Below are 23,712 nucleotides of genomic sequence, written 5' to 3'. Positions count from 1 at the left end.
CACAAAAACATCCTGTGGCATTCTGCATTAGCATCGAACAGCCCCCGCGATATGCAACTCTTCAGGGAAGTCAGGGACCAATATACTCAGTCAGTTAGGAAAGCTAAGGCTAGCTTTTTCAAACAGAAATTTGCATCCTGTAGCATTAATTCCAAAAAGTTTTGGGACACTGTAAAGTCCATGGAGAATAAGAGCACCTCCTCCCAGATAAAATCTACGATAATCGATCATTTCAATAAGCATTTTTCCACGACTGGCCATGCTTTCCACCTGGCTACCCCTACCCCAGCCAACACCTCAGCTCCCCCTGCAGCAACTTGCCCAAACCCGCCCCGCTTCTCCTTCACCCAAATCCAAACAGCTGATGTTCTGAAAGAGCAGCAAAACCTGGAACCGTACAAATCAGCTTTGCTAGAGAATCTGGACCCTCTCTTTCTATAATTATCCGCCGAAATTGTTGCAAGCCCTATTACTAGCCTGTTCAACCTCTTTTTCGTATCGGCTGAGATCCCCAAAGATTGGAAAGCTGCCACGGTCATCCCCTCTTGAAAGAGGGAGACACCTTAGACCCAAACTGTTATAGACCTATATCCATCCTCACCTGCCTTTCTAAAATCTTCAAATGCCAAGTTAATAAATAGATCACCGACCATTTCGAATCCCACCGTACCTTCTCCACTATGCAATCTGGTTTCCGAGCTGGTCATGGGTGCACCTCAGCCACGCTCAAGGTCCTAAACAATATCATAACCGCCATCGATAAAAGACAGTACTGTGCAGCCATCTTCATTGACCTGGCCAAGGCTTTCGACTCTGTCAATCACCACATTCTTATCGGCAGACTCAATAGCCTTGGTTTCTCAAATGACTGCCTCGCCTGGTTCACCAACTACTTCTCAGACACACTTCTTTTCAGTGTGTCAAATCGGAGGGCCTGTTGTCAGGACCTCTGGCAGTCTCTATGGGGGTGCCACAGGGTTCAATTCTCAGTCCGACTCTTATCCCTGTATATATCAATGATGTCGCTTTTGCTGCTGGTGAATCTCTGATTCATCTCTATGCAGACGACACCATTCTGTATACATCTGGCCCTTCTTTGGACACTGTGCTAAAAAACCTCCAAACGAGCTTCAACGCCATACAACACTCCTTCTGTGGCCTCCAACTGCTTTTAAATGCTAGTAAAACTAAATGCATGCACTTCAACCGATTGCTGCCCACACCCTCCCTCCTGACTAGCATCACTACCCTGGACGGTTCTGACCTAGAATATGTGGACAACTAAAAATACCTAGGTGTCTGGTTAGACTGTAAACTCTCCTTCCAGACTCACATCAATCATCTCCAATCGGCTAGAATCGGCTTCCTATTTTGCAACAAAGCCTCCTTCACCCATGCCGCCAAACGTACCCTCGTTAAACTGATTATCCTACCGATCCTTGACTTTGGCGATGTAATTTACAAAATAGCCTCCAACACTCTACTCAGCAAATTGGATGTAGACCATCACAGTGCCCTCTGTTTTATCACCAAAGCACCATATATTACCCACCACTAAGACCTCTATGGTATTAATGCTAAATTGTAATTATATTTGCCTCTATGGCTTATTTATTGCCGTCCCTTCCTACATTTGCACACACTGTACAGAGATCTTTCTATTTTTATTTTCTTTTGTGTTATTGATTGTACGTTTGTTTATGTGTTACTCTGTGTTTTTGTTGCACTGCTATGCTTTATCTTGGCCAGGTCGCAGTTGTAAATGAGAACTTGTTCTCAACTGGCCTACCTGGTTAAATAAAGGTGAAATCTTTATTTTTTATTTTTTTTATCCTATCCCCAGGAACCTATGTGAACTTTCCTCCACATCTAAATGTGATGAGTTTCAAGCATTAGGCTGGGTATCAGTCAAGCAATACCTGTTGAGAAGTTTGATGATACTTAAAGGCACTATGGAGTTATTTTCCCTGGTTGACACAGGCATGCTCAGGAAAGTGATATCACAACTTATACCTGTATTCTCGATCCTATCCCCACCACCTTCTTCAAAGCTGTCACGCCCTGACCATAGAGAGCCTTTTTATTCTCTATTTTGGTTAGGTCAGGGTGTGACTAGGGGGGGTGTTCTAGTCTAGGTTATTTATTTCTATGTTGGCCTGGTATGGTTCCCAATCAGAGGCAGCTGTTTATCATTGTCTCTGATGGGGGATCATATTTAGGCAGCCATTTCCCCACTGTGTTTTGTAGGATCTTGTTTTGAGTTAGTGCATGTAGCACCGCTGATGTTCTGGTTAGTTGGTTGTTTCCTTTTGTTTTGTAAGTTTCACTAAATAAAATATGTGGAATTCAGAGCACGCTGCGCCTTGGTCCATCTCTCCACACAACCGGTACAAAAGCAGTTTTTAATTGCATATCTGAAGAAGTGTAAGCTCTGGTTTATCACTCCCTGATCACAGGCACTTTCCCCACTGCACTAAAAACTGCTGTGGTGATATCCCTTCTGAAGAATCCCTTCAATGTTTGGCCAATCTCCAACCATCCATTCTTAATCAAAATTCTGGAGAAATTGGTTTTCAAACAGATTTTTTAAGTGCCAACTATATTTTTTGGGCCCACCACAGCACAGAGAAATACTTAGTTAAAGTGGGAAATAACCATAGAACCAACACAGATGCCAAAACCGCTCTCTGTCCTTGTACTCTTGGATTTAAGTGCTGCTTTCGACACCGTTGACCGTGACATTGTTCTGGATAGACTGGAGTGGTGGGTTGGCCTCTCGGGTCCTGTTCTAAATTGGTTTAGGACCTATTTAACCGCGTGGAGAGTTTTTTTTGTCACTCCTGGTGTACATAACTCAGAGAAAATACATATCACATGTGGCATTCCACAAGATTTGATTTTCGGTCTGAAACTGTTCAGTTTATATATGTTACCCATTGGCAGCATTATCAGAAAGTACAGCATTGATTTTTAATGCTACGCAGACGAAACACAACTTTACATTTTTGTGTCACCAGAGGATTGTAGCTCCACAGATAAATTATTAGACTGTATTAGTGATTTTGTATGGCTCACAACTTCCTTCAGCTAAATCAAGACAAGACCAAAGCACTTATTGAGCCAAAGCACAGAGAGAATCTGCCATGAACATTTCAATTCACGGGCTATAAAGATAAAACACCAAGTCAAAAACCTAGGTGTTATTTTAGATTCTGAAATCTATTTCGAATCACAGATTAGGAATGTGACCAAAAGTCGATTTTTACCACCTGAGAAACATTGCCAAGGTGCAGCATCCATGCTTTTATTACATGCAGGCTTGACTACTGTAATGCTCTCCTGTCTGGTCTAACTAAGAAAGCCATTGGTCAACACAGAATGCTGCAGCAAGGGTACTGACCAAGACCCGACGGACAGCACACATTACACTGATTTTAAGGTCTCTGCACTGGCTGCCTGTGTGTTTAAGATTACATTTTAAGATTCTTCTATTGGTTTTTAAATCCATACACGATTGTGCACTCTAATACATGTGAGACATGCTTTTAAGTTATGTAACCAGTAGGTCCCTCAGGTCCTCTGGCACTGTCCTTTTAACTACCCCAATGCCTAGGACCAAGAGGCATGTCGAGGCAGCCATTAGTTACTATGCCCCCAGCCTCTGGAATAGCCTGTCGGCCGAAACTGTGGACATTTTTAAGACATCTTAAAACACACCATTTTAGCTTCATTCAGTTTTTCTTTGTTATTTTCATTGTTTTTATTAGTTTTTTCTTGTGAAGCACATTGTGTTGCATTCCATGTATGAAATGTGCTGTATAAATAAAGCTTGATTTGATTCAACACAATCATGAAGTTTGCTGACGGCAGTGGTGGGCCTGATCACCGGCAATGATGAGACAGCCTTCAGGGAGGAGGTCAGTGACCTGGCAGTGTGGTGCTGGGACAACAACCTCTCCCTCAACGTCAAGATGACCAAGGAGCTGATCGTGGACTACAGGGCTGCAGTGCAGCGGGTTGAGAGCTTTAAGTTCCTTGGTGTCCAACTCACCTTAAAGGCCTTACAATAGCCCACTCACACGTGCACAGTTGTGAAGAAGGTGTGACAGAGCCTCTTCCCCCTCAGGAGAATGAAAAGGTTTGTCATGGGCCGTCAATCCCTCAAAACATTCTACAAGAACACACCCAAGAAATACCCACATCAAACCACACCCACACAGCAACTCACGTTTAGCATCTGTCATGGCCACCAGAATTTCTAGAGAAGCAAGCCAAAAAACAATGCCATACCAGTGGGCGCAGTTCCAAGTTAACTTTTATCTTCTCCAGTGTGTGTTTGGGACCGGTGAAGATGAAACAGGCTGAGGCTGTTATCAGCGGGCAATCTGATAACTCTGCTGCGTATCAGATAACAAGCTCACAGCATGTGTGTGAGACAGTTTAAAACAACTCGGTCTGTGAAAAAATGAAAATAATCCCCCCCTTTCTCTTGAAGATAAGGAGGACTGAGGACTTTTGTGGGCGTCCACTCATTCTGTTACAGTTATTGTAAAATTCCACTGATTGGATCAGCACGGCACAATATCGCTGTGTAAAAGGAGGATCCAATTATTAGATCTGATGGTGTGTTGTTTCTATGGAAACACTGGTGTGACTGAACTTTGGCCCTGCCCTCTCTCTCTTCATCCCTTTCTCTACCTGTTGTGCAGTAAATGGAGTCTTGCAAAAGCACTAACAAAATCAACCGTGTGTGTGTCTGTGTCTCCCCACAGGGCCAGCTACTACAGAAAGGGTGGGCGCGCCATGCTGCCTGTGAAGTGGATGCCTCCAGAAGCCTTCATGGAAGGGATCTTCACATCCAAAACGGATACGTGGTACGTTCCATTGTAACGCACTCCCAATAACATTTTAGTTATCTTGAATGTCACCCCCTTTCATTTCACCCCTCCAGTTTACCTCACCCTCTCTCTGTCCTCACCTCCCTCTCTCTGTCCTAATGGAGAATATACTTTTTCACCTTTTGAAAGCCTCACTTCTTCCTCCCTCTCTTGTTCACCCCTGTCACCTTTGATTCTTTCCCTCCCCCCGTCTCCTTCTTCCTCCTACCTCTCTCCCCCTCTCTCTCAGGTCCTTTGGGGTGCTGCTATGGGAGATCTTCTCTTTGGGCTATATGCCCTATCCCAGTCGCAGTAACCAGGAAGTTTTGGAGTTTGTCAACAGCGGGGGAAGGATGGACCCTCCCAAAAACTGCCCAGGGCCTGTGTAAGTCCAATATACCACTAAAACAATCACACTTCACCCAAACACATGTAGCAGATGTGAGCTAGCAGGCTAGTGAAGATTGAAAAGTGAACTGTCGCTCAGTCAACTTCCACCCCTTTCTGAACTGACACTCAGACAGCGATGGAACTTATTCTGTTACACACATAACACACCCTCACACACAGTATACAGTTTTCACTCATGCACACACAGTATGCAGACTTACACAGGGATACAAGCATACAAACACACACACTCGCACACAAACACACCCATAACTTCTCAGACTATCACGTGCTCGCCACCCTTTTCTTCTTTGATCATTTTTTCACACAAAAACAGACACGGTCCCCATGTAGTAAACTTCATCGTGACTAGCTCACATTACCACAGCATATTACACAAGAGTCAAATCAGCCCTGCTAATAAAAAAAAAGCTTGATTTGATGTCTCGGTGGGGTACCCCAGGGTTCAGTTTAACCCCCACTGACTTTCCAACAGTAATCACTCAAACTAGCGGGATGTTACACTTCATTGACTTCATTGTGTGTGAGTTTGTCAAGTGTATTAGTGAATGGGGCAACATGTTTTTTAATTGTGTTTGTCAACGTGTGGTCTCGGATATCCCAGACATTGGAGCATCGTAAGCTAGGCAGCAAAGGCACAAGGTCTGGGGAGGATGTCAGCTTCTCTTGGACATTTCCAAAGGACTCTTCAGACAGCCAACTCTCCAGACAAATGACAAGTTCGGGTAGGCGAGGCTTAAAATGCAGGCAGGAATTGTGCTCATGTTTAGCTAAGGTTGCAAGTGGATATGGCATTGACGTTATCGGTGACACTTCCCACTTCTGACTTGTCCTCTCTTTCCCAACTGACACCGCAACAGACGTTTTGTACAGACGTTTTAGCTGGAGCATTGATACAGTGCCAGAAGTAAACCATCTGTCTAGAGACTAGTCAACTTGTGCGAAGATCAAATAGAAAAAATAATATTTTTTGTGTCTCTCTCTCAGGTACCGGATAATGACACAGAGTTGGCAGCATCAACCGGAAGACAGGCCCAACTTCTCCACCATTTTGGAAAGGATTGACTACTGCTTACAGGTAGGGAGTGTGAACATTGAGAGTCAACACCTCTGCACTTGAAATGTGCTCAAGTATTATTATGACTAACTGCCAAGAGATTATTTTAATATGTTTGACTATTTTAAGAAGTGATATAGCTCATAACCTGTCTGTCCGTATAAAATCTGTATTCTTTTTGGGAATTTCTACAAATTCAGACATTGTTAATGTCGTAGTTTGTTGTTCACCATTGTTAGTGTCTAATGCTAGTACCATTGCTCCTCTATCCTCTCCAGGACCCCGATGTGGTGACTGTTCCCTTGCCTGTGGAATATGGCCCCCTCCCTGAAGAGGAGGAGCGGGTACTCATGCGCCCTGAGGACCCCACGGCCTGCCCCCTGCTGGTGTCCACTCTGACGCCTGACGGTGCGGGCTCCGCACCGCCACCGTCAGCCCCCAAGCCCACCGAGGAGAACCGAAGAGTTGAACAACCCCTCCTCCTTTCCAACCAGCCCCCCGAAACCTGCAAGCCGCAGGCGATGGCTCAACAACCCCAGCCCCACCCCCAGACATTCACCAAGACCACACCCACCTCCAAGGCGCCTCCCCCCATCTCCACCCAGCAACCTAACCCAGACGGTGGCCACGTCAATCTGGCCTTCACCCAGGGCCACGCTGGGGATAAGGAGGGTCGCAACGGGAAACCCACCAACCTGTGGAACCCCACTTACGGCTCCTGGTTCCTCCAGCTGCAGCAGCAGAAGAAGCAGCAGCAGCAGCAACCGCAGCAACAACAACAGCTGCAGCAAAAGCAGGAAAGAGTGGGCAGTGGAGGTGGGGGAGTTGGAGGTGGGAGGGTGCCGGGCGAGGGGCAGGAGCACAAGGGACGGACTGTGGCCGAGGCGGTGGGGGCCCTGAGTCTCCAGCACCAGCAGCACAAGCAGCAGTTCCAGCCACCATACCCCTTCCATCCACAGCAGCAACAGCATCAAGAACAGCAGATACAGCTGCAGCTCTTACATCACCAGCAGCAGCAACAGCAGGGGTTCTGCAGGCCGCTTTTGCCACCTCCGCCCCCACCCCAGGCTACCTCCTTGGGTACCACTGACCCTACCCCTTCCCCGCTCCTGTTAGATTCGACCACCCTACCCCCGGTCCCCCTATTTAGACTTCGCAGATTCCCCTGCGGGAACATCGGCTATGGCTACCAGGAGCAAGGGTTACCCCTAGAGGCAGCCCACCATCACCAGAATCCTGTCTCTGTCAACCCCCCTCCTCCACCGCCCCCTCCCCCGCCACCCGTGGCCCCCCAGAGAGGAGTGGCGGGGACCCAGCTGTCGCTGAGCCACTCGATGACGGCCAAAGCCGAAGACAGCCTCCCTCTGCTGGTCACCATGGGGACGGTGCAGGACCCGAGGCTGCCCCGGATGGAGGGCCACAATGCCACAGTGCTTTAGCCCCTCCAACCCCCAACCTCCACCTTGCTTTTTGGCTTCCACCTCGGAGACCGTGTGTACAGACAGATAGGCATACAGCCAGACTTGATGATACACCGTGCAACACTGTGTCAGGACACCTTACGACCAGCCCTCCCGTCTCGACACCTTGGTTTCATCCACCGATTGGATCAAGCCATTGCATTGAGTCCAAAATCTTTCATCCCAATGAGATAAAATGGCTGTGGAAATTACAATGGGGTGTTAAAGCACAGGACCATTAAGAAGAAAAGGTTGTGGGTTGTTGGCTAGGAAAACAGGAACAATGTACATTTTGCAGTACTGGCATGTTCAGTAGACAATTGTGGCAGGACGGTTAGATGTTTCCATTTGGTTGAACTAGCTAATTTCTTTGCAATGTGTTCACGAGCCGCCCACTCATCTTCGCGCCTCTGTCGATGTCAACGCAGCCTTTCACATGGAGTCATGCTGGTAACACACAAACAGAACATACAAACACATAACGAAGAACCATACACATCTGCTAGATGTCTAACTGACTGCAGCATTAGCTAACTTCTTCTCTAGCTGTCATTCATTGCAGGTTATCTATTTCATTGGCAATTTAGGCCTTGGCAGTTGACTCACCAATCAGAAACAATTTTCCCAAAATATCGTGAGAGTCGGACACTGGATTCCTGAGTTTTTTTGTGTTTTTTTTTACAATGAAGAAAAAATGTGTTTGTTGATGTTTGCTTGCCTGCTTGTTTATTTATTAATTTGTCTATTTACTATTTGGGAGCTCTATAAATTATTAATACACCAACCTTATCCAAATTATTTTCACATACTGTACATGGGTTAGCAATTTTTTTCACTAATCTGTCCAACGTTGACTTAATTGAATTAATATAAACCATTGTAAACAATGACCAATGCACTGAATGGTATTTCAGATAGTTGGAATCAGTACTCATGGTGGTGAAGGTTGCTATGGCATGAGGGTGGGAGTGAAAGGGAATTGATGGGGGGGGTGTAACGGTGCCATGAGTATGTGAGTGGCTGTCTTTGCAATTTAAAGGTGTGTGATTAGGTGTGTTTGAGCGAGAGGGAAAGAAAGACAGACAGAATTTTTTTTCTTAGAAAGGCAATACTATGGAGCTTACTGTATACTGATCTTAAATGTTTATTCAGGCAAGTTCACCTTCCATTTCTCGTTAAATATGTTTTATATGTATACATTATGGCTCTCTATGGAAAGACAGAAATTACTGTTCCATGGACTCTTATATGTGGCGATTAATTGAATTGAAAGTGAGCTTTGAAATGGAGACATTTTTGATTTTTTTTTGGGGGGGGGGGCTTTTTCGAAAACGTTTTCTTGATTCATGACCCGTAAAAATGTATTAAACTACATTGTTGCCTTAGCCAGCAGCAATTACACCATACAGTACCAGTCAAAAGTTTGGACACACCTACTCATTCAAGGGTTTTTCTTTATTTTACTATTTTCTACAGTGCCTTGCAAAAGTATTCACCCTCCTTGGTGTTTTTCCTATTTTGTTGCATTACAACCTGTAATTTAAATACATTTTTATTTGGATTTCATGTAATGGACATAAACAAAATAGTCCAAATTGGAGTGAAATGAAAAAAATTAACAGAAAAGTGCTGCGTGAATATTTATTCACCCCCTTCGCTATGAAGCCCCTAAATAAGATCTGGTGCAACCAATTGCCTTCAGAAGTCATATAACTAGTTAAATAAAGTCCACATGTGTGCAATCTAAGTGTCACAGGATCCCAGTATACAGTGGGGAGAACAAGTATTTGATACACTGCCGATTTTGCAGGTTTTCCTACTTACAAAGCATGTAGAGGTCTGTAATTTTTATCATAGGTACACTTCAACTGTGAGAGACAGAATCTAAAACAAAAATCCAGAAAATCACATTGTGTGATTTTTAAGTAATTCATTTGCATTTTATTGCATGACATAAGTATTTGATCACCTACCAACCAGTAAGAATTCCGGCTCTCACAGACCTGTAAGTTTTTCATTAAGAAGCCTTCCTGTTCTCCACTCATTACCTGTATTAACTGCACCTGTTTGAACTCGTTACCTGTATAAAAGACACCTGTCTACACACTCAATCAAACAGACGCCAACCTCTCCACAATGGCCAAGACCAGAGAGCTGTGTAAGGACATCAGGGATAGAATTGTAGACCTGCACAAGGCTGGGATGGGCTACAGGACAATAGGCAAGCAGCTTGGTGAGAAGGCAACAACTGTTGGCGCAATTATTAGAAAATGGAAGAAGTTCAAGATGACGGTCAATCACCCTCGGTCTGGGGCTCCATGCAAGATCTCACCTCCTGGGGCATCAATGATCATGAGGAAGGTGAGGGATCAGCCCAGAACTACACGGCAGGACTTGGTCAATGACCTGAAGAGAGCTGGGACCACAGTCTCAAAGAAAACCATTAGTAACACACTACGCCGTCATGGATTAAAATCCTGCAGCGCACGCAAGGTCCCCCTGCTCAAGCCAGCTCATGTCCAGGCCCGTCTGAAGTTTGCCAATGACCATCTGGATGATCCAGAGCAGGAATGGGAGAAGGTCATGTGGTCTGATGAGACAAAAATAGAGCTTTTTGGTCTAAACTCCACTCGCCTTGTTTGGAGGAAGAAGAAGGATGAGTACAACCCCAAGAACACCATCCCGACCGTGAAGCATGGAGGTGGAAACATCATTCTTTGCGGATGCTTTTCTGCAAAGGGGACAGGACGACTGCACCGTATTGAGGGGAGGATTGATGAGGCCATGCATCGCGAGATCTTGGCCAACAACCTCCTTCCCTCAGTAAGAGCATTGAAGATGGGTCGTGGCTGGGTCTTCCAGCATGACAACGACCCGAAACACACAGCCAGGGCAACTAAGGAGTGGCTCCGTAAGAAGCATGTCAAGGTCCTGGAGTGGCCTAGCCAGTCTCCAGACCTGAACCCAATAGAAAATCTTTGGAGGGAGCTGAAAGATCGTATTGCCCAGCGACAGCCCCGAAACCTGGAGAAGGTCTGTATGGAGGAGTGGGCCAAAATCCCTGCTGCAGTGTGTGTAAACCTGGTCAAGAACTACAGGAAACGAATGATCTCTGTAATTGCAAACAAAGGTTTCTGTACCAAATATTAAACTCTGCTTTTCTGATGTATCAAATACTTATGTCATGCAATAAAATGCAAATTATTCACTTAAAAATCATACAATGTGATTTTCTGGATTTTTGTTTTAGATTCCGTCTTTCACAGTTGAAGTGTACCTATGATAAAAATTACAGACCTCTACATGCTTTGTAAGTAGGAAAACCTGCAAAATCAGCAGTGTATCAAATACTTGTTCTCCCCACTGTATATACACCTGTTCTGAAAGGCCCTAGAGTCTGCAACACCACTAAGCAAGCGGCACTATGAAGACCAAGGAGCTCTCCAAACAGGTCAGGGACAAAGTTGTGGAGAAGTACAGATCTGGGTTGGGTTATAAAAAAATATCTGAAACTTTTAACATCCCACGGAGCACCATTAAATCCATTATTAAAAAATATATTTTATATTTGAGATTCTTCAAAGTAGCCAACCTTTGCCTTGATGAAAGCTTTGCACACTCTTGGCATTCTCTCAGCCAGCTTCACCTGGAATGCTTTTCCAACAGTCTTGAAGGAGTTCCCACATATGATGAGCACTTGTTGGCTGCTTTTCTTTCACTCTGCGGTACAACTATTCCCAAACCATCTCAATTGGTTTGTGGTTGGGTGATTGTGGAGGCCAGGTCATCTGATGCAGCACTCCATCACTCTCCTTCTTGGTCAAATAGCCCTTACACAGCCTGGAGGTGTGTTGGATCACTGATATTGAGATGTGTCTGTTACTTGAACTCTGTGAAGCATTTATTTGGGTTGCAATGACTGAGGCTCGTCTGAGGCTGGTAATGAACTTATTCTCTGCAGCAGAGGTAACTCTGGGTCTTCCTTTCCTGTGGCGGTCCTCATGAGAGCCAGTTTCATCATAACGACTGCATTTGAAGAAACTTTCCAAGTTCTTGAAATGTTCCATATTAACTGATCTTCATGTCTTAAAGTAATAATGGTCTGTTGTTTCTCTTTACTTATTTGAGCTGATCTTGCCATAATATGGACTTGTTCTTTTGCCAAATAGGGCTATCTTCTGTATACCACCCCTACCTTGTCACAACACAACTGATTGGCTCAAATACATTAAGAAGGAAATAAATTCCACAAGTTAACTTTTAACAAAGCACACCTGTCAATTGAAATGCATTCCAGGTGACTACCTCATGAAGCTGGTTGAGAGAACACCAAGAGTGTGCAAAGCTGTCATCAAGGCAAGGGTTGGCTACTTTGAAGAATACATTTTTAAAAATATATTGTGATTTGTTTAACACTTTTTTGATTACTACATGATTCCATATGTGTTATTTCATAGTTTTGATGTCTTCACTATTATTCTACAATGTAGAAAATAGTAAAAATAAATAAAACCTTTGAATAAGTAGGTATTCTAAAACTTTTGACTGGTACTGTATATACAAAGTATGTGGACACCCCTTCAAATTAGTGTATACAGCTATTTCAGTTGGAATCACGATTCTGTGCTTCCAACTTTGTGGCAACAGTTTGGGGAAGACCCTATTCTGTTTTGCATGACAATGCCCCCCATGCACAAAGCGAGGTCCATACAGAAATGTTTTGGCGAGATCCGTATGGAAGAACTTGACAGGCCTGCACAGAGGCCTGACCTCAACCCCATCGAAAACCTTTGGGATGAATTGGAACGCCGACTGCAAGCCAGGCCTAATCTCCCAACATCAGTTCCGACCACACTAATGTTCTTGTGGCTGAATGGAAGCAAGTCCCTGTAGCAACATTCCAACATCTAGTGGAAAGCCTTCCCAAAAGAGTGGAGGCTGTTATCGTAGCAAAAGGGGGACAAATTTCAAATGAATGCCAATCATTTTGGAATGAGATGTTAGAGAACCAGGTGCCCACATACTTTTGGTCATGTAGTGTATACTGGACAATGTTGAATACAGTGGGGGGGGAAAGTATTTAATCCCCTGCTGATTTTGTACGTTTGCCCACTTACAAAGAAATGATCAGTCTATAATTTTAATGGTAGGTTTATATGAACAGTGAGAGACAGAATAACAACAAAACAATCCATAAAAATGCATGTCAAGAATGTTATAAAATGATTTCCATTTTAATGAGGGAAATAAGTATTTGACCCCTCTGCAAAACATTACTTAGTACTTGGTGGCAAAAGCCTTGTTGGCAATCACAGAGGTCAGATGTTTCTTGTATTTGGCCACCAGGTTTGCACACATCTCAGGAGGGATTTTGTCCCACTCCTCTTTGCAGATCTTCTCCAAGTCATTAAGGTTTCGAGGCTGACGTTTGGCAACTCAAACCTTCAGCTCCCTCCACAGATTTTCTATGGGATTAAGGTCTGGAGACTGGCTAGGCCACTCCAGGACCTTAATGTGCTTCTTCTTGAGCTACTCCTTTGTTGCCTTGGTCGTGTGTTTTGGGTCATTGTCATGCTGGAATACCCATCCACGACCCATTTTCAATGCCCTGGCTGAGGGAAGGAGGTTCTCACTCAAGATTTGACAGTACATGGCCCCGTCAAATGATGCGGTGAAGTTGTCCTGTCCCATTGGCAGAAAAACACCCCCAAAGCATAATGTTTCCACCTCCATGTTTGACGGTGGAGATGGTGTTCTTGGGGTCATAGGCAGCATTCCTCCTCCTCGAGTTGAGTTGATGCCAAAGAGCTCCATTTTGGTCTCATCTAACCACAACACTTTTACCAGTTGTCCTCTGAATCATTCAGATGTTCATTGGCAAACTTCAGACAGGCATGTATATGTATTCTTGAGCAGGGGGACCTTGCGGGCGCTGCAGGATTTCAGTCCTTCACGGCGTAGTGTGTTACCAATTGTTTTCTTGGTGACAATGGTCCCAGCTGCCTTGACATCATTGACAAGATCCTCCCGTGTAGTTCTGGGCTGATTCCTCACCTGTTCTCATGATCATTCCAACCCCACGAGGTGAGATCTTACATGGAGCCCCAGGCCGAGGGATATTGACAGTTCTTTTGTGTTTCTTCCATTTGCGAATATTCGCACCAAATGTTGTCACCTTCTCACCAAGCTGTTTGGTGATGGTCTTGTAGCCCATTCCAGCCTTGTGTAGGTCTACAATCTTGTCCCTGACATCCTTGGAGAGCTCTTTGGTCTTGGCCATGGTGGAGAGTTTGGAATATGATTGATTGATTGCTTCTGTGGACATGTGTCTTTTTTACAGGTAACAAGCTGCGGTTAGGAGCACTCCCTTTAAGAGTGTGCTCCTAATCTCAGCTCGTTACCTGTATAAAAGACACCTGGGAGCCAGAAATCTTTCTGATTCAGAGGGGGTCAAATACTTATTTCCCTCATTAAAATGCAAATCAATTTATAACATTTTTGACATGCGTTTTTCTGGATATTTTTTGTTGTTGTTATTCTGTCTCTCACTGTTCAAATAAACCTACCGTTAAAATTATAGACTGATCCTTTCTTTATCCGTGGGCAAACGTACAAAATCAGCAGGGGATCAAATACTTTTTTCCCCCACTGTAGGTCTTTACCCACAAAATGCTATTTTGAAGAAATATATGTTCATAAATCTGCATCATTTTTCTATTTGAAGAAGAGTGTTGTAGAATATAAAGTATTCTGAGTGAAAAGTTTGAACCCAAATTGCTTGTGGTCCACTTGTGAGTTAATCTATGGGAAATATTTTGTGAGGATCTAACTTCTTACCCCATTGGTCATCGACCATGTACACATTTACATTCAATGTGCACTGTCAATGCAATCTGCTTTTATACATTCAAAGACATATGTTTTATGTGATCATTACTTCATTATAATGTACAATCGAATCAACTTTCATGTACGTAAGTCTCAAATGGGTACATGAAGTTGAGTGCTAGCCTATGCTAAGCTAAGAGGAAGGTGATTTGAATGTATCCAGGAAGTGCCAATGTGTCAGTTGTTTGCCTGTCTGCTTGAATATGTTGTGTAAACCCTTTGCTTGTACGCTCTCTCGTAAAGCCTTACAAGCTGTTATAGACAAGTAGTGAAGACATTTGATAATTTGACATACTGACTTATACCGGCTGTATTTCTGCCCAAGAGGGCAAAATAAGAACATGAAATGACACCGAGAATCGATAGAACATTGCTCAAAGATTCCCAAAAACGATAACATTCAAAATGATTTAATTTTTCCTTTAAGGTGCTCTTATGACAGAGGGTTCACGTAACATGTTGCACACTTTTCCCGATCGGCTGTGTGTTCACATTATATGCGGTTTCATTGCAGTAGCACATATCTCCATTGCTCCTTGTAAAAAACAATTGAACTGCAGCTGTAAAATGTTGTAATAATAAAGTATTGTACCATGACTCTGGTAAACCCTGTAAGTTGCCCTTCAGATGACATCTGCCAAAACTGAATAAATTACTATATAATGACTATTGCTTGGCTGCTACCATACGTGACTTAACTCACTCAGACATACAGCTCAATTCAAACTTGATTTGCAGTATTTTATACAGTAACAGTTAGATAAATATTTGTTTAGTCCCTATGGCGAATGCAAAACACAGCAACTAGACTCCCTCCACAGGTGAATTAGGACTTCCTATACAATATTGTTAGAGGCCTTTAATTGTTCAGACTTAATTAGATCATTTTCTTAATTACATATTTCTTGGGGAAGTCACGCATCTCGCAAATTCACATATTTTTCATGGACCCCAATAGAGTTAGAGTGTAACGTAATCGCTGGGAGTAGGGAAGCAGGTGCAGAAGGCAAATGTATTAATAATAATAGGTAGATTAACAAAACACGAAGCATACTGAACGAGACAAAACCAACTGCCTGATGACTGAGGCTACCGAGGGCTAAATAAAGGGAGAGTAATCAAGGTGATAGTCAGATAAATATTGGTCATGAGGTCCAGGTAATAATGATAGGGAGCAGGTTTGACTAATGGTGCCAGGACCGGTGGTTAGTAGACCCGCGACGTCGAGCGCCAGAGAAGGCGAGTGGGATTAAGCGTGACAGAGGTAGTCACCTACTTCTAGTTTTCACTATAAAGCAGTGTGCAGTAGTTGAATCAACAAAGAAAGTGAAAAAAATACACTTAATACAAAACTGATGGAATTTGGCCCTGATACGAGAACTGTTGAGCCCCATTTTGTAATCAACCAAACATGTCAGACAGTCCGCCCACATGGGAGGTTTGGTACAGCCAAGAAACAAGCGGTGAAATTAGAATATAATCTTTATAGATTTGGGGATTTTAGAAAGACCCTTTTTTACCACTATTCCATTCACTTTATACACACACACACACACAATTACCAAAATATACACATTCGACATGACCAGAAATTAAAACAAAACTGTTTGTTGCGCATACACGCATACACACACAATTACTTTTATTTGAACCAGCTTCCAAGTGCATTTTAACTCGTGCTTTCCGATAATGTATCGTCTATGAAGACATAGAACCCAGCAGTACCAAATAACACTGTTACAGAAGTGACTGTTGCAGAAATGACTTATGGCAATTACTGCAACAGAAAAGTCACAGCAATGACCATAACAGAACTGACTGCGGATAGGAAAAGTTGAATTAGCTTTCATACCACCTAGCTTTATCTCCAGACCTCAGGCGAATATCTCAGGCAATCGTGGTTCTGCATGCCAAAGCACTTCAATTGCAGGGGGCCCAACCAGGCATATCAATGGTACATCACATTGGCCATTCAGCACCAGCATCTGGGTTACTGTTGCGATCTACCTTTTTTATTGGGTGGAACATGAAGGTTTTTGTTAAATAAGGTCTCTCTTTTTTTCTACATGTATACAATCAATATCTTTGTTGCTGTCTGACTTGTCAAGAGTAAACTTTACCTGCATAAAACTTTGGAATGCTCTTTACTTAAAGTGGAACTGACTTCATTTTAACTACTTTGCTGATATGAAACAAACATATAATCATAATGTCAGTAAAAAATATTAAATTCCCAGTTTTTGCTACAAAACAAACTTTATAAGAGGTTTTTAAATAGTTTATATTTGACTCAACATTCCATGACATACACTAAGGCATTGTTGGCGAAATAGATGGATACAGTTCAATGCATGATTAATATAATTCACCAATACATTTATTGGTAGTCCAAAAAATATTGCTATCAGGTTGTAAATCACAGCTGTCCTGGTACATTGTTTGCTGTCTCCATTCAGGATGCACTGTTTCACTTTCAATGACTCAATATTTTGGACAAAAACTGACAAATATAACTAAGGCTGGGCATGTCATTCAATACAATCAAACTAGCAAGGGCAATGATCACAAGTCAGCCATAAAGTGGTTTTAATATGATAGCGTATTCATTTATGTAGCAAGCTAAAAACACAGAGCCTAAAGTTAGCTAGATAGCTAGCTAGCTGCTAGGAGGACGTCATGCTATTGCAGGAGTGGGTGAGTGACTGACTTTTTCCCCTCATAGTTTTTCAGTGGGTATACACAGCTAGAGATGCAGGTGTTATTTGGTAGCTAGCAAGAAATGTGAATCGCTTTGCTAGCTAGCTAAACACTGCTACTCCTACTGCTCTCTCCTCGTCTGACCACATGTTCTCGCATACCCCGAGAGCATCTGGTCAGCGGGGTGGCGGGACTGGAATCCTCATCTCTCCCAAGTGGACATTCTCTCTTTCTCCCCTGACCCATCGGTCTATCTCCTCCTTTGAATTCCATGCTGTCACAATCACTAGCCCATTCAAGCTTAACATCCTTATCATTTATCGCCCTCCAGGTTCCCTTGGAGAGTTCATCAATGAGCTTGACGCCTTGATAAGTTCCTTTCCTGAGGATGGCTCACCCCTCACAATTCTGGGTGACTTTAACCTGTTATGGATAGGGGGTAGTATTTTCACGGCCGGATAAAAAACGTACCCGATTTAATCTGTTTATTACTCCTGGCCAGAAACTAGAATATGCATATAATTGTTTGATTTGGATAGAAAACACCCTAAAGTTTCTAAAACATTTTGAATGGTGTCTGTGAGTATAACAGAACTCATATGGCAGGCCAAAACCTGAGAAGATTCCAAACAGGAAGCGCCCTCTCTGACCATTTCTTGGCCTTCTTTAGCCTCTTTATTGAAAACAGAGGATCTCTGCTGTAACGTGACACTTTCTAAGGCTCCCATAGGCTCTCAGAAGGCGCCAGAACGTTGAATGATGACTTTGCAGTCCCTGGCTGAAAAACAGTAGCGCATTTGGATAGGGGTCGATCTGAGAACAATGAGATGAGACGCGTGCGCGCGTGCACGTGAAGAGTCCATTTTACATTTTCAGTCTTTGAACGAAAACGACGTCTCCCGGTCGGAATATTATCGCTATTTTACGAGAAAAATCGCATAAAACATTTATTTTAAACAGCGTTTGACATGCTTCGAAGTACGGTAATGGAATATTTTTAAAAAATTTGTCACGATATGCGCCGGCGCGTCACCCTTCGTTACCCTTCGCCCTTGCTGTCTCTGCCTGGCCGGTTTCCCCTCTTTCCACTGGGATTCTCTGCCTCTGGCTTACTGGTGTTCTTCCATGCCGTCCCTGGGAGGGGTGCGTCACTTGAGTGGGTTGAGTCACTGACGTGGTCTTCCTGTCTGGGTTGGCGCCCCCCCTTGGGCTGTGCCGTGGCGGAGATCTTTGTGGGCTATACTCGGCCTTGTTCCGGGATGGTATGTTGGTGGTTGGAGATATCCCTCCAGTGGTGTGGAGGCTGTGCTTTGGCAAAGTGGGTGGGGTTATATCCTACCTGTTTGGCCCTGTCCGGGGGTTTCATCGGACGGGGCCACAGTGTCTCCTGACCCCTGCTGTCTCAGCCCCAGTATTTATGCTGCAGTAGTTTATGTGTCGGGGGGCTAGGGTCAGTCTGTCACATCTGGAGTATTTCTCTTGTCTTTTCCGGTGTCCTGTGTGAATTTAAATATGCTCTCTCTAATTCTCTCTTTTTATTTATTTCTTTCTCTCTCTCGGAGGACCTGAGCCCTAGGACCATGCCTCAGGACTACCTGGCTTGATGACTCCTTGCTGTCCACAGTTCACCTGGCCGTGCTGCTGCTCCAGTTCCCACTGTTCTGCCTGCAGCTATGGAACCCTGACCTGTTCACCGGACGTGCTACCTGTCCCAGACCTGTTGTCCCAGACCTGCTGGAACCCTGACCTATTCACCGGACGTGCTACCTGTCCCAGACCTGCTGTTTTCAACTCTCTAGAGACAGCAGGAGCGGTAGAGATACTCTCAAAGATCGGCTATGAAAAAGCCAACTGACACTTATTCTTGTGTTACTGACTTGTTGCACCCTCGACAACTACTATGATTATTATTATTTGACAATGCTGGTCATTTATGAACATTTGAACATCTAGCCCATGTGCTGTTATAATCTCCACCCGGCACAGCCAGAAGAGGACTGGCCACCCCTCATAGCCTGGTTCCTCTCTAGGTTTCTTCCTAGGTTTTGGCCTTTCTAGGGAGTTTTTCCTAGCCACCGTGCTTCTACACCTGCATTGCTTGCTGTTTGGGGTTTTAGGCTGGGTTTCTGTACAGCACTTTGTGATATCAGCTGATGTAAGAAGGGCTATATAAATAAATTTGATTTGATAGTGTCTTGAACGCAAGAACAAAACGGCGCTATTTGGATATAACTATGGATTATTTGGAACCAAACCAACATTTGTTGTTGAAGTAGAAGTCCTGGGAGTGCATTCTGACGAAGAACAGCAAAGGTAATCGTGAGTATATCGTGAGTAATTTAGTAAATTCACCGGAAGTGTTCGGTGGGAATGCTAGTTCTGAACGTCACATGCTAATGTAAAAAGCTGGTTTTTGATATAAATATGTACTTGATTGAACAAAACATGCATGTATTGTATAACATAATGTCCTAGGAGTGTCATCTGATGAAGATCATCAAAGGTTAGTGCTGCATTTAGCTGTGGTTTTGGTTTTTGTGACATTATATGCTAGCTTGAAAAATGGGTGTCTGATTATTTCTGGCTGGGTACTCTGCTGACATAATCTAATGTTTTGCTTTCGTTGTAAAGCCTTTTTGAAATAGGACAGTGATCGATACAGATCTCCTTTATGCAATCGCAGTGTCCAATTTTAAAATAGCTTTTTGGTGAAAGCTCATTTTGCAATATTCTGAGTAGATAGCTCGCCATCACGGGCTAGCTAATTTGACACCCACCAAGTTTGGCACTCAGATTTTCAGGCACTCAAACTCAGATTCACTATAAGAAAAATTGAATTACCTTTGCTGTTCTTCGTCAGAATGCACTCCCAGGCCTTCTACTTCAACAACAAATTTTGGTTTGGTTCCAAATAATCCATAGTTATATCCAAATATCGGCGTTTTGTTCGTGCGTTCAAGATACTATCCGAAGGGTAACGAAGGGTGACGCGCAGACGCGTATCGTGACAAAAAAATTCAAAATATTACATTACCGTACTTCGAAGCATGTGAAACGCTGTTTAAAACCTCTTAGGGATACCCCCCCACTTCTCTTAATTTCCGCCTGAAGACATACCCAAATCTAACTGTCTGTAGCTCAGGCCCAGTAGCAAGGATATGCATTTTCTTGGTTTCATTTTAAAGGAAACACTCTGAAGTTTGTGGAAATGTGAATTGAATGTAGGAGAATATAACACAATAGATCTGGTAGAACAAAATACTAAGAAAAAAACCATCCGTTTTTTCATTTTATTGTGATTGCATCATCATTAAAATGAACAAGAAAAAAAAACATTCAGATAAGATGATGGGAACAATTTCAGTGAAAAACAGAAGAGGGCAACAGAACTTGTGCAAAGTTTCAGAATGATAACTTCCGGAATGAGTGTGCTACATCAAATTTAGCATGAGGTCACCCAGGTGTCCCACACAAGTTACCAAAATGTACCCAAGTGGCCAAATTGGTGAAGTTACATTTTGAAGCAAATAACTATATACAAAATACCTAAATGGTATTGTAACACACCCCCCCAATTTTTTTTTTTTAATTTAAAAAAATTATTATATAAATGTACAAAAAACACAGGTAACTATTTACAAATCAAATCAAATGTATTCACATATCCCTTGTTATATCAGTTTATGTGATATACAGAAACCCAGCCTAAAACCCCAAACAGCAAGCAATGCAGATGTAGAAGCACAGTGGCTAGGAAAAACTCCCTAGAAGGCAGGAACCTAGGGAGAAACCTAGAGAGGAACCAGGCTATGAGGGGTGGCCAGTCCTCTTCTGGCTGTGCCGGGTGGAGGTGGGACAGGTAGCACAAAATACCTAAATGGTATTGTAACAAACCCAAAACATTTTTTGAAAAAATGAAAAAAATTATTATATAAATGTACAAAAAACACGGGTAACTATTTACAAATCAAATCAAATCAAATGTATTCACATATCCCTTGTTATATAAGTTTATGTGATATACAGAAACCCAGCCTAAAACCCCAAACAGCAAGCAATGCAGATGTAGAAGCACGGTGGCTAGGAAAAACTCCCTAGAAGGCAGGAACCTAGGGAGAAACCTAGAGAGGAACCAGGCTATGAGGGGTGGCCAGTCCTCTTCTGGCTGTGCCGGGTGGAGGTGGGACAGGTAGCACGTCCGGTGAACAGATCAGGGTTCCATAGCCGCAGGCTGAACAGTTGAAACTGGAGCAGCAGCACGGCCAGGTGGACTGGGGACAGCAAGGAGTCATCATGCCAGGTAGTCCTGAGGCATGGTCCTAGGGCTCAGGTTCTCAGAGAGATAAAGAAAGAGAGAATTAGAGAGAGCATATTTCAATTCACACAGGACACCAGATAAGACAGGGGAAATACTCAAGATGTAACAGACTGACCCTAGCCCCCCGACACATAAACTACTGCAGCATAAATACTGGAGGCTGAGACAGGAGGGATCAGAAGACACACTTTCAATATTTGGAAGACCCTACGTCCTCTACACAATATTGTGCTGCTTATGCCATGTGCCATAGCAGTCTCTTTCTGCTGTAAAGCAAAGGGTCACCAAGCATGTGGTGCAGGTGATGGGAGACTTCATTTTGCAGAGAACACAACGACGCCTCCATGCTGTGCCCTTTTGGCCCTGAGGCACATCCATGCCTGCAGAAATACATTTGGGCAGATGAACACTTGTTGCAGCAGCAGAAGGGACAGGTGCAACAGGTGCAACAGGTGCAGTGGTGCTGTAGTCAGCAAGCTCCCTGATGAGCTGCTCTCTGAAAGCTAGCTGTGAGATGGGGGGCTTTCCACAGCTCTTAGCAATTTCCTTGTGTAGGATGAACGCATTCACTACAGCGATGTCGATGAAATGGTAGAAGAACGTCTTGTACCATTTTGTCGTCTTGTGCAGAACGTTGTAATAGCCTATCAGCGCATCTGACAGGTCCACACCGCCCATCCTCTTGTTGTAGTCCTTCACAGCAGCTGGAATGGGGACATTCTTTGTGGTCCATGCCCCATTAGCGCTCTTCACCCGCCTTACTATGTTATCGCCACTGTAGGATTTGTGGATTGTTGAGCACATCACCACCTCTCTGGTATCCATCCACTTTACAAAGAGAAGGCCATCTTCACGGATCCATCGCATGGTACCCCGCTCAGCGCGCTTAGGCATGTCATTCACCTTTGTCTTCGGAAAGCCCACCCTGTTGGTGCGAATGGTGCCACAAGCCCATACATGCCGCTTCCTCAGGTCTGTGAACAGGGAAGGGCTTGTGTAGAAGTTGTCTACAAACAGTTTGTAGCCCTTCCCCAGCAGTTGAAAATCCAATAACTCCATTACAGAGTCATAGCTAAGTCCCTTACCGGTAGCACAAGTGTTCTTCCCCTCATAAACGAAGAAATTGCAAGTGTAGGCACACACAGAATCAGCCAAAACAAACAGCTTGTAACCCCACTTGGTCGGTTTGTTTCTCATATATTGTTTGAGGCTGATTCTGGCCTTTGAGGCTACCATCCTCTCATCTATGGACAGGTTCTGTGCAGGCTGAAAGTAGGTCTTGCAGGCATCAACAATGCTGAGGTAGAGAGGCTTGATTTTGCATAGTCTATCAAATGTTGCTGTGCCTTTCTTCTTGTCATTCTCTTCATCATCTTTTGGGTCGCTGATATGAAGTGCCTGTGAGAGAAGCAGAAACCTTTTGCATGACATGACAGACATGGGGAAAGGTAGTTGGTAGAGAGGTGATGTTCTCCAGTAGTCCTTCAGGGTTTTCAGCTTCACCAGCCCCATGTAGATGACCAGTGAAAGGTAGGAGAAAAAGTCAGACATGCAAATGGGCTTCCATGCTACTTTTTTGCCCGCGTGCTTCTTCGCCCCATACTTATTTGTGTTACACACGAGAGAATCTACAACTGATAATGTGAAAAATAACTGAAAAAGCTGAAGGGGGCTGTAACCTGCAGTCATGTTCAGCTGTGGTCCTGGCTTCCTTTTCGGCCTAAATGTTGGTTGAGGTGGCTCCACGTCTGCTTCGAGGACAGTGTGCCACTCGTCTGTCCCTTTCTTGGCAGGTTGCACACTTCCCCTCGCTTCTTTGTCAGTGCCTTCACACCTCTAGATGGCCCGGGAGGTGTGGAGCCAGAGACAGCAGGGGTCTGGCTGGATGGACCAGCTTTAGTGGGGGATGGACACCTTGACATTGGTGAGTCTGAGGCACTATGAAAGAAAAAAGTTCAAGTACAATAGTTTCACGCATGAGCCCAGGTATAATAAACAGATATA

General features: G+C 43.8%; 1 protein-coding gene across 1 annotated transcript in view; it reads left to right on the top strand.

Annotated features, from left to right (window-relative positions):
• The window catches only part of LOC106562017 (ALK tyrosine kinase receptor), a 182,588-nt gene extending 172,991 nt beyond the window's left edge, over positions 1-9,597 (top strand). Inside the window, exons 22-25 of the mRNA XM_045688931.2 lie at positions 4,773-4,874; positions 5,128-5,262; positions 6,276-6,366; positions 6,624-9,597. Of these exons, the coding sequence (XP_045544887.2) occupies positions 4,773-4,874; positions 5,128-5,262; positions 6,276-6,366; positions 6,624-7,784 (1,489 nt within the window). The 3' untranslated portion in view covers positions 7,785-9,597. The remainder of the gene's footprint in view (positions 1-4,772; positions 4,875-5,127; positions 5,263-6,275; positions 6,367-6,623) is intronic.
• The last annotated feature ends 14,115 nt before the right edge of the window (positions 9,598-23,712 follow it).

This window comes from Salmo salar, chromosome 11, assembly GCF_965601325.2.
Source record: "Salmo salar chromosome 11, fSalSal1, whole genome shotgun sequence".
In the NCBI taxonomy this organism is placed as follows: Eukaryota; Metazoa; Chordata; class Actinopteri; order Salmoniformes; family Salmonidae; genus Salmo; species Salmo salar.
This window is presented reverse-complemented; position numbering and strand designations above follow the sequence as displayed.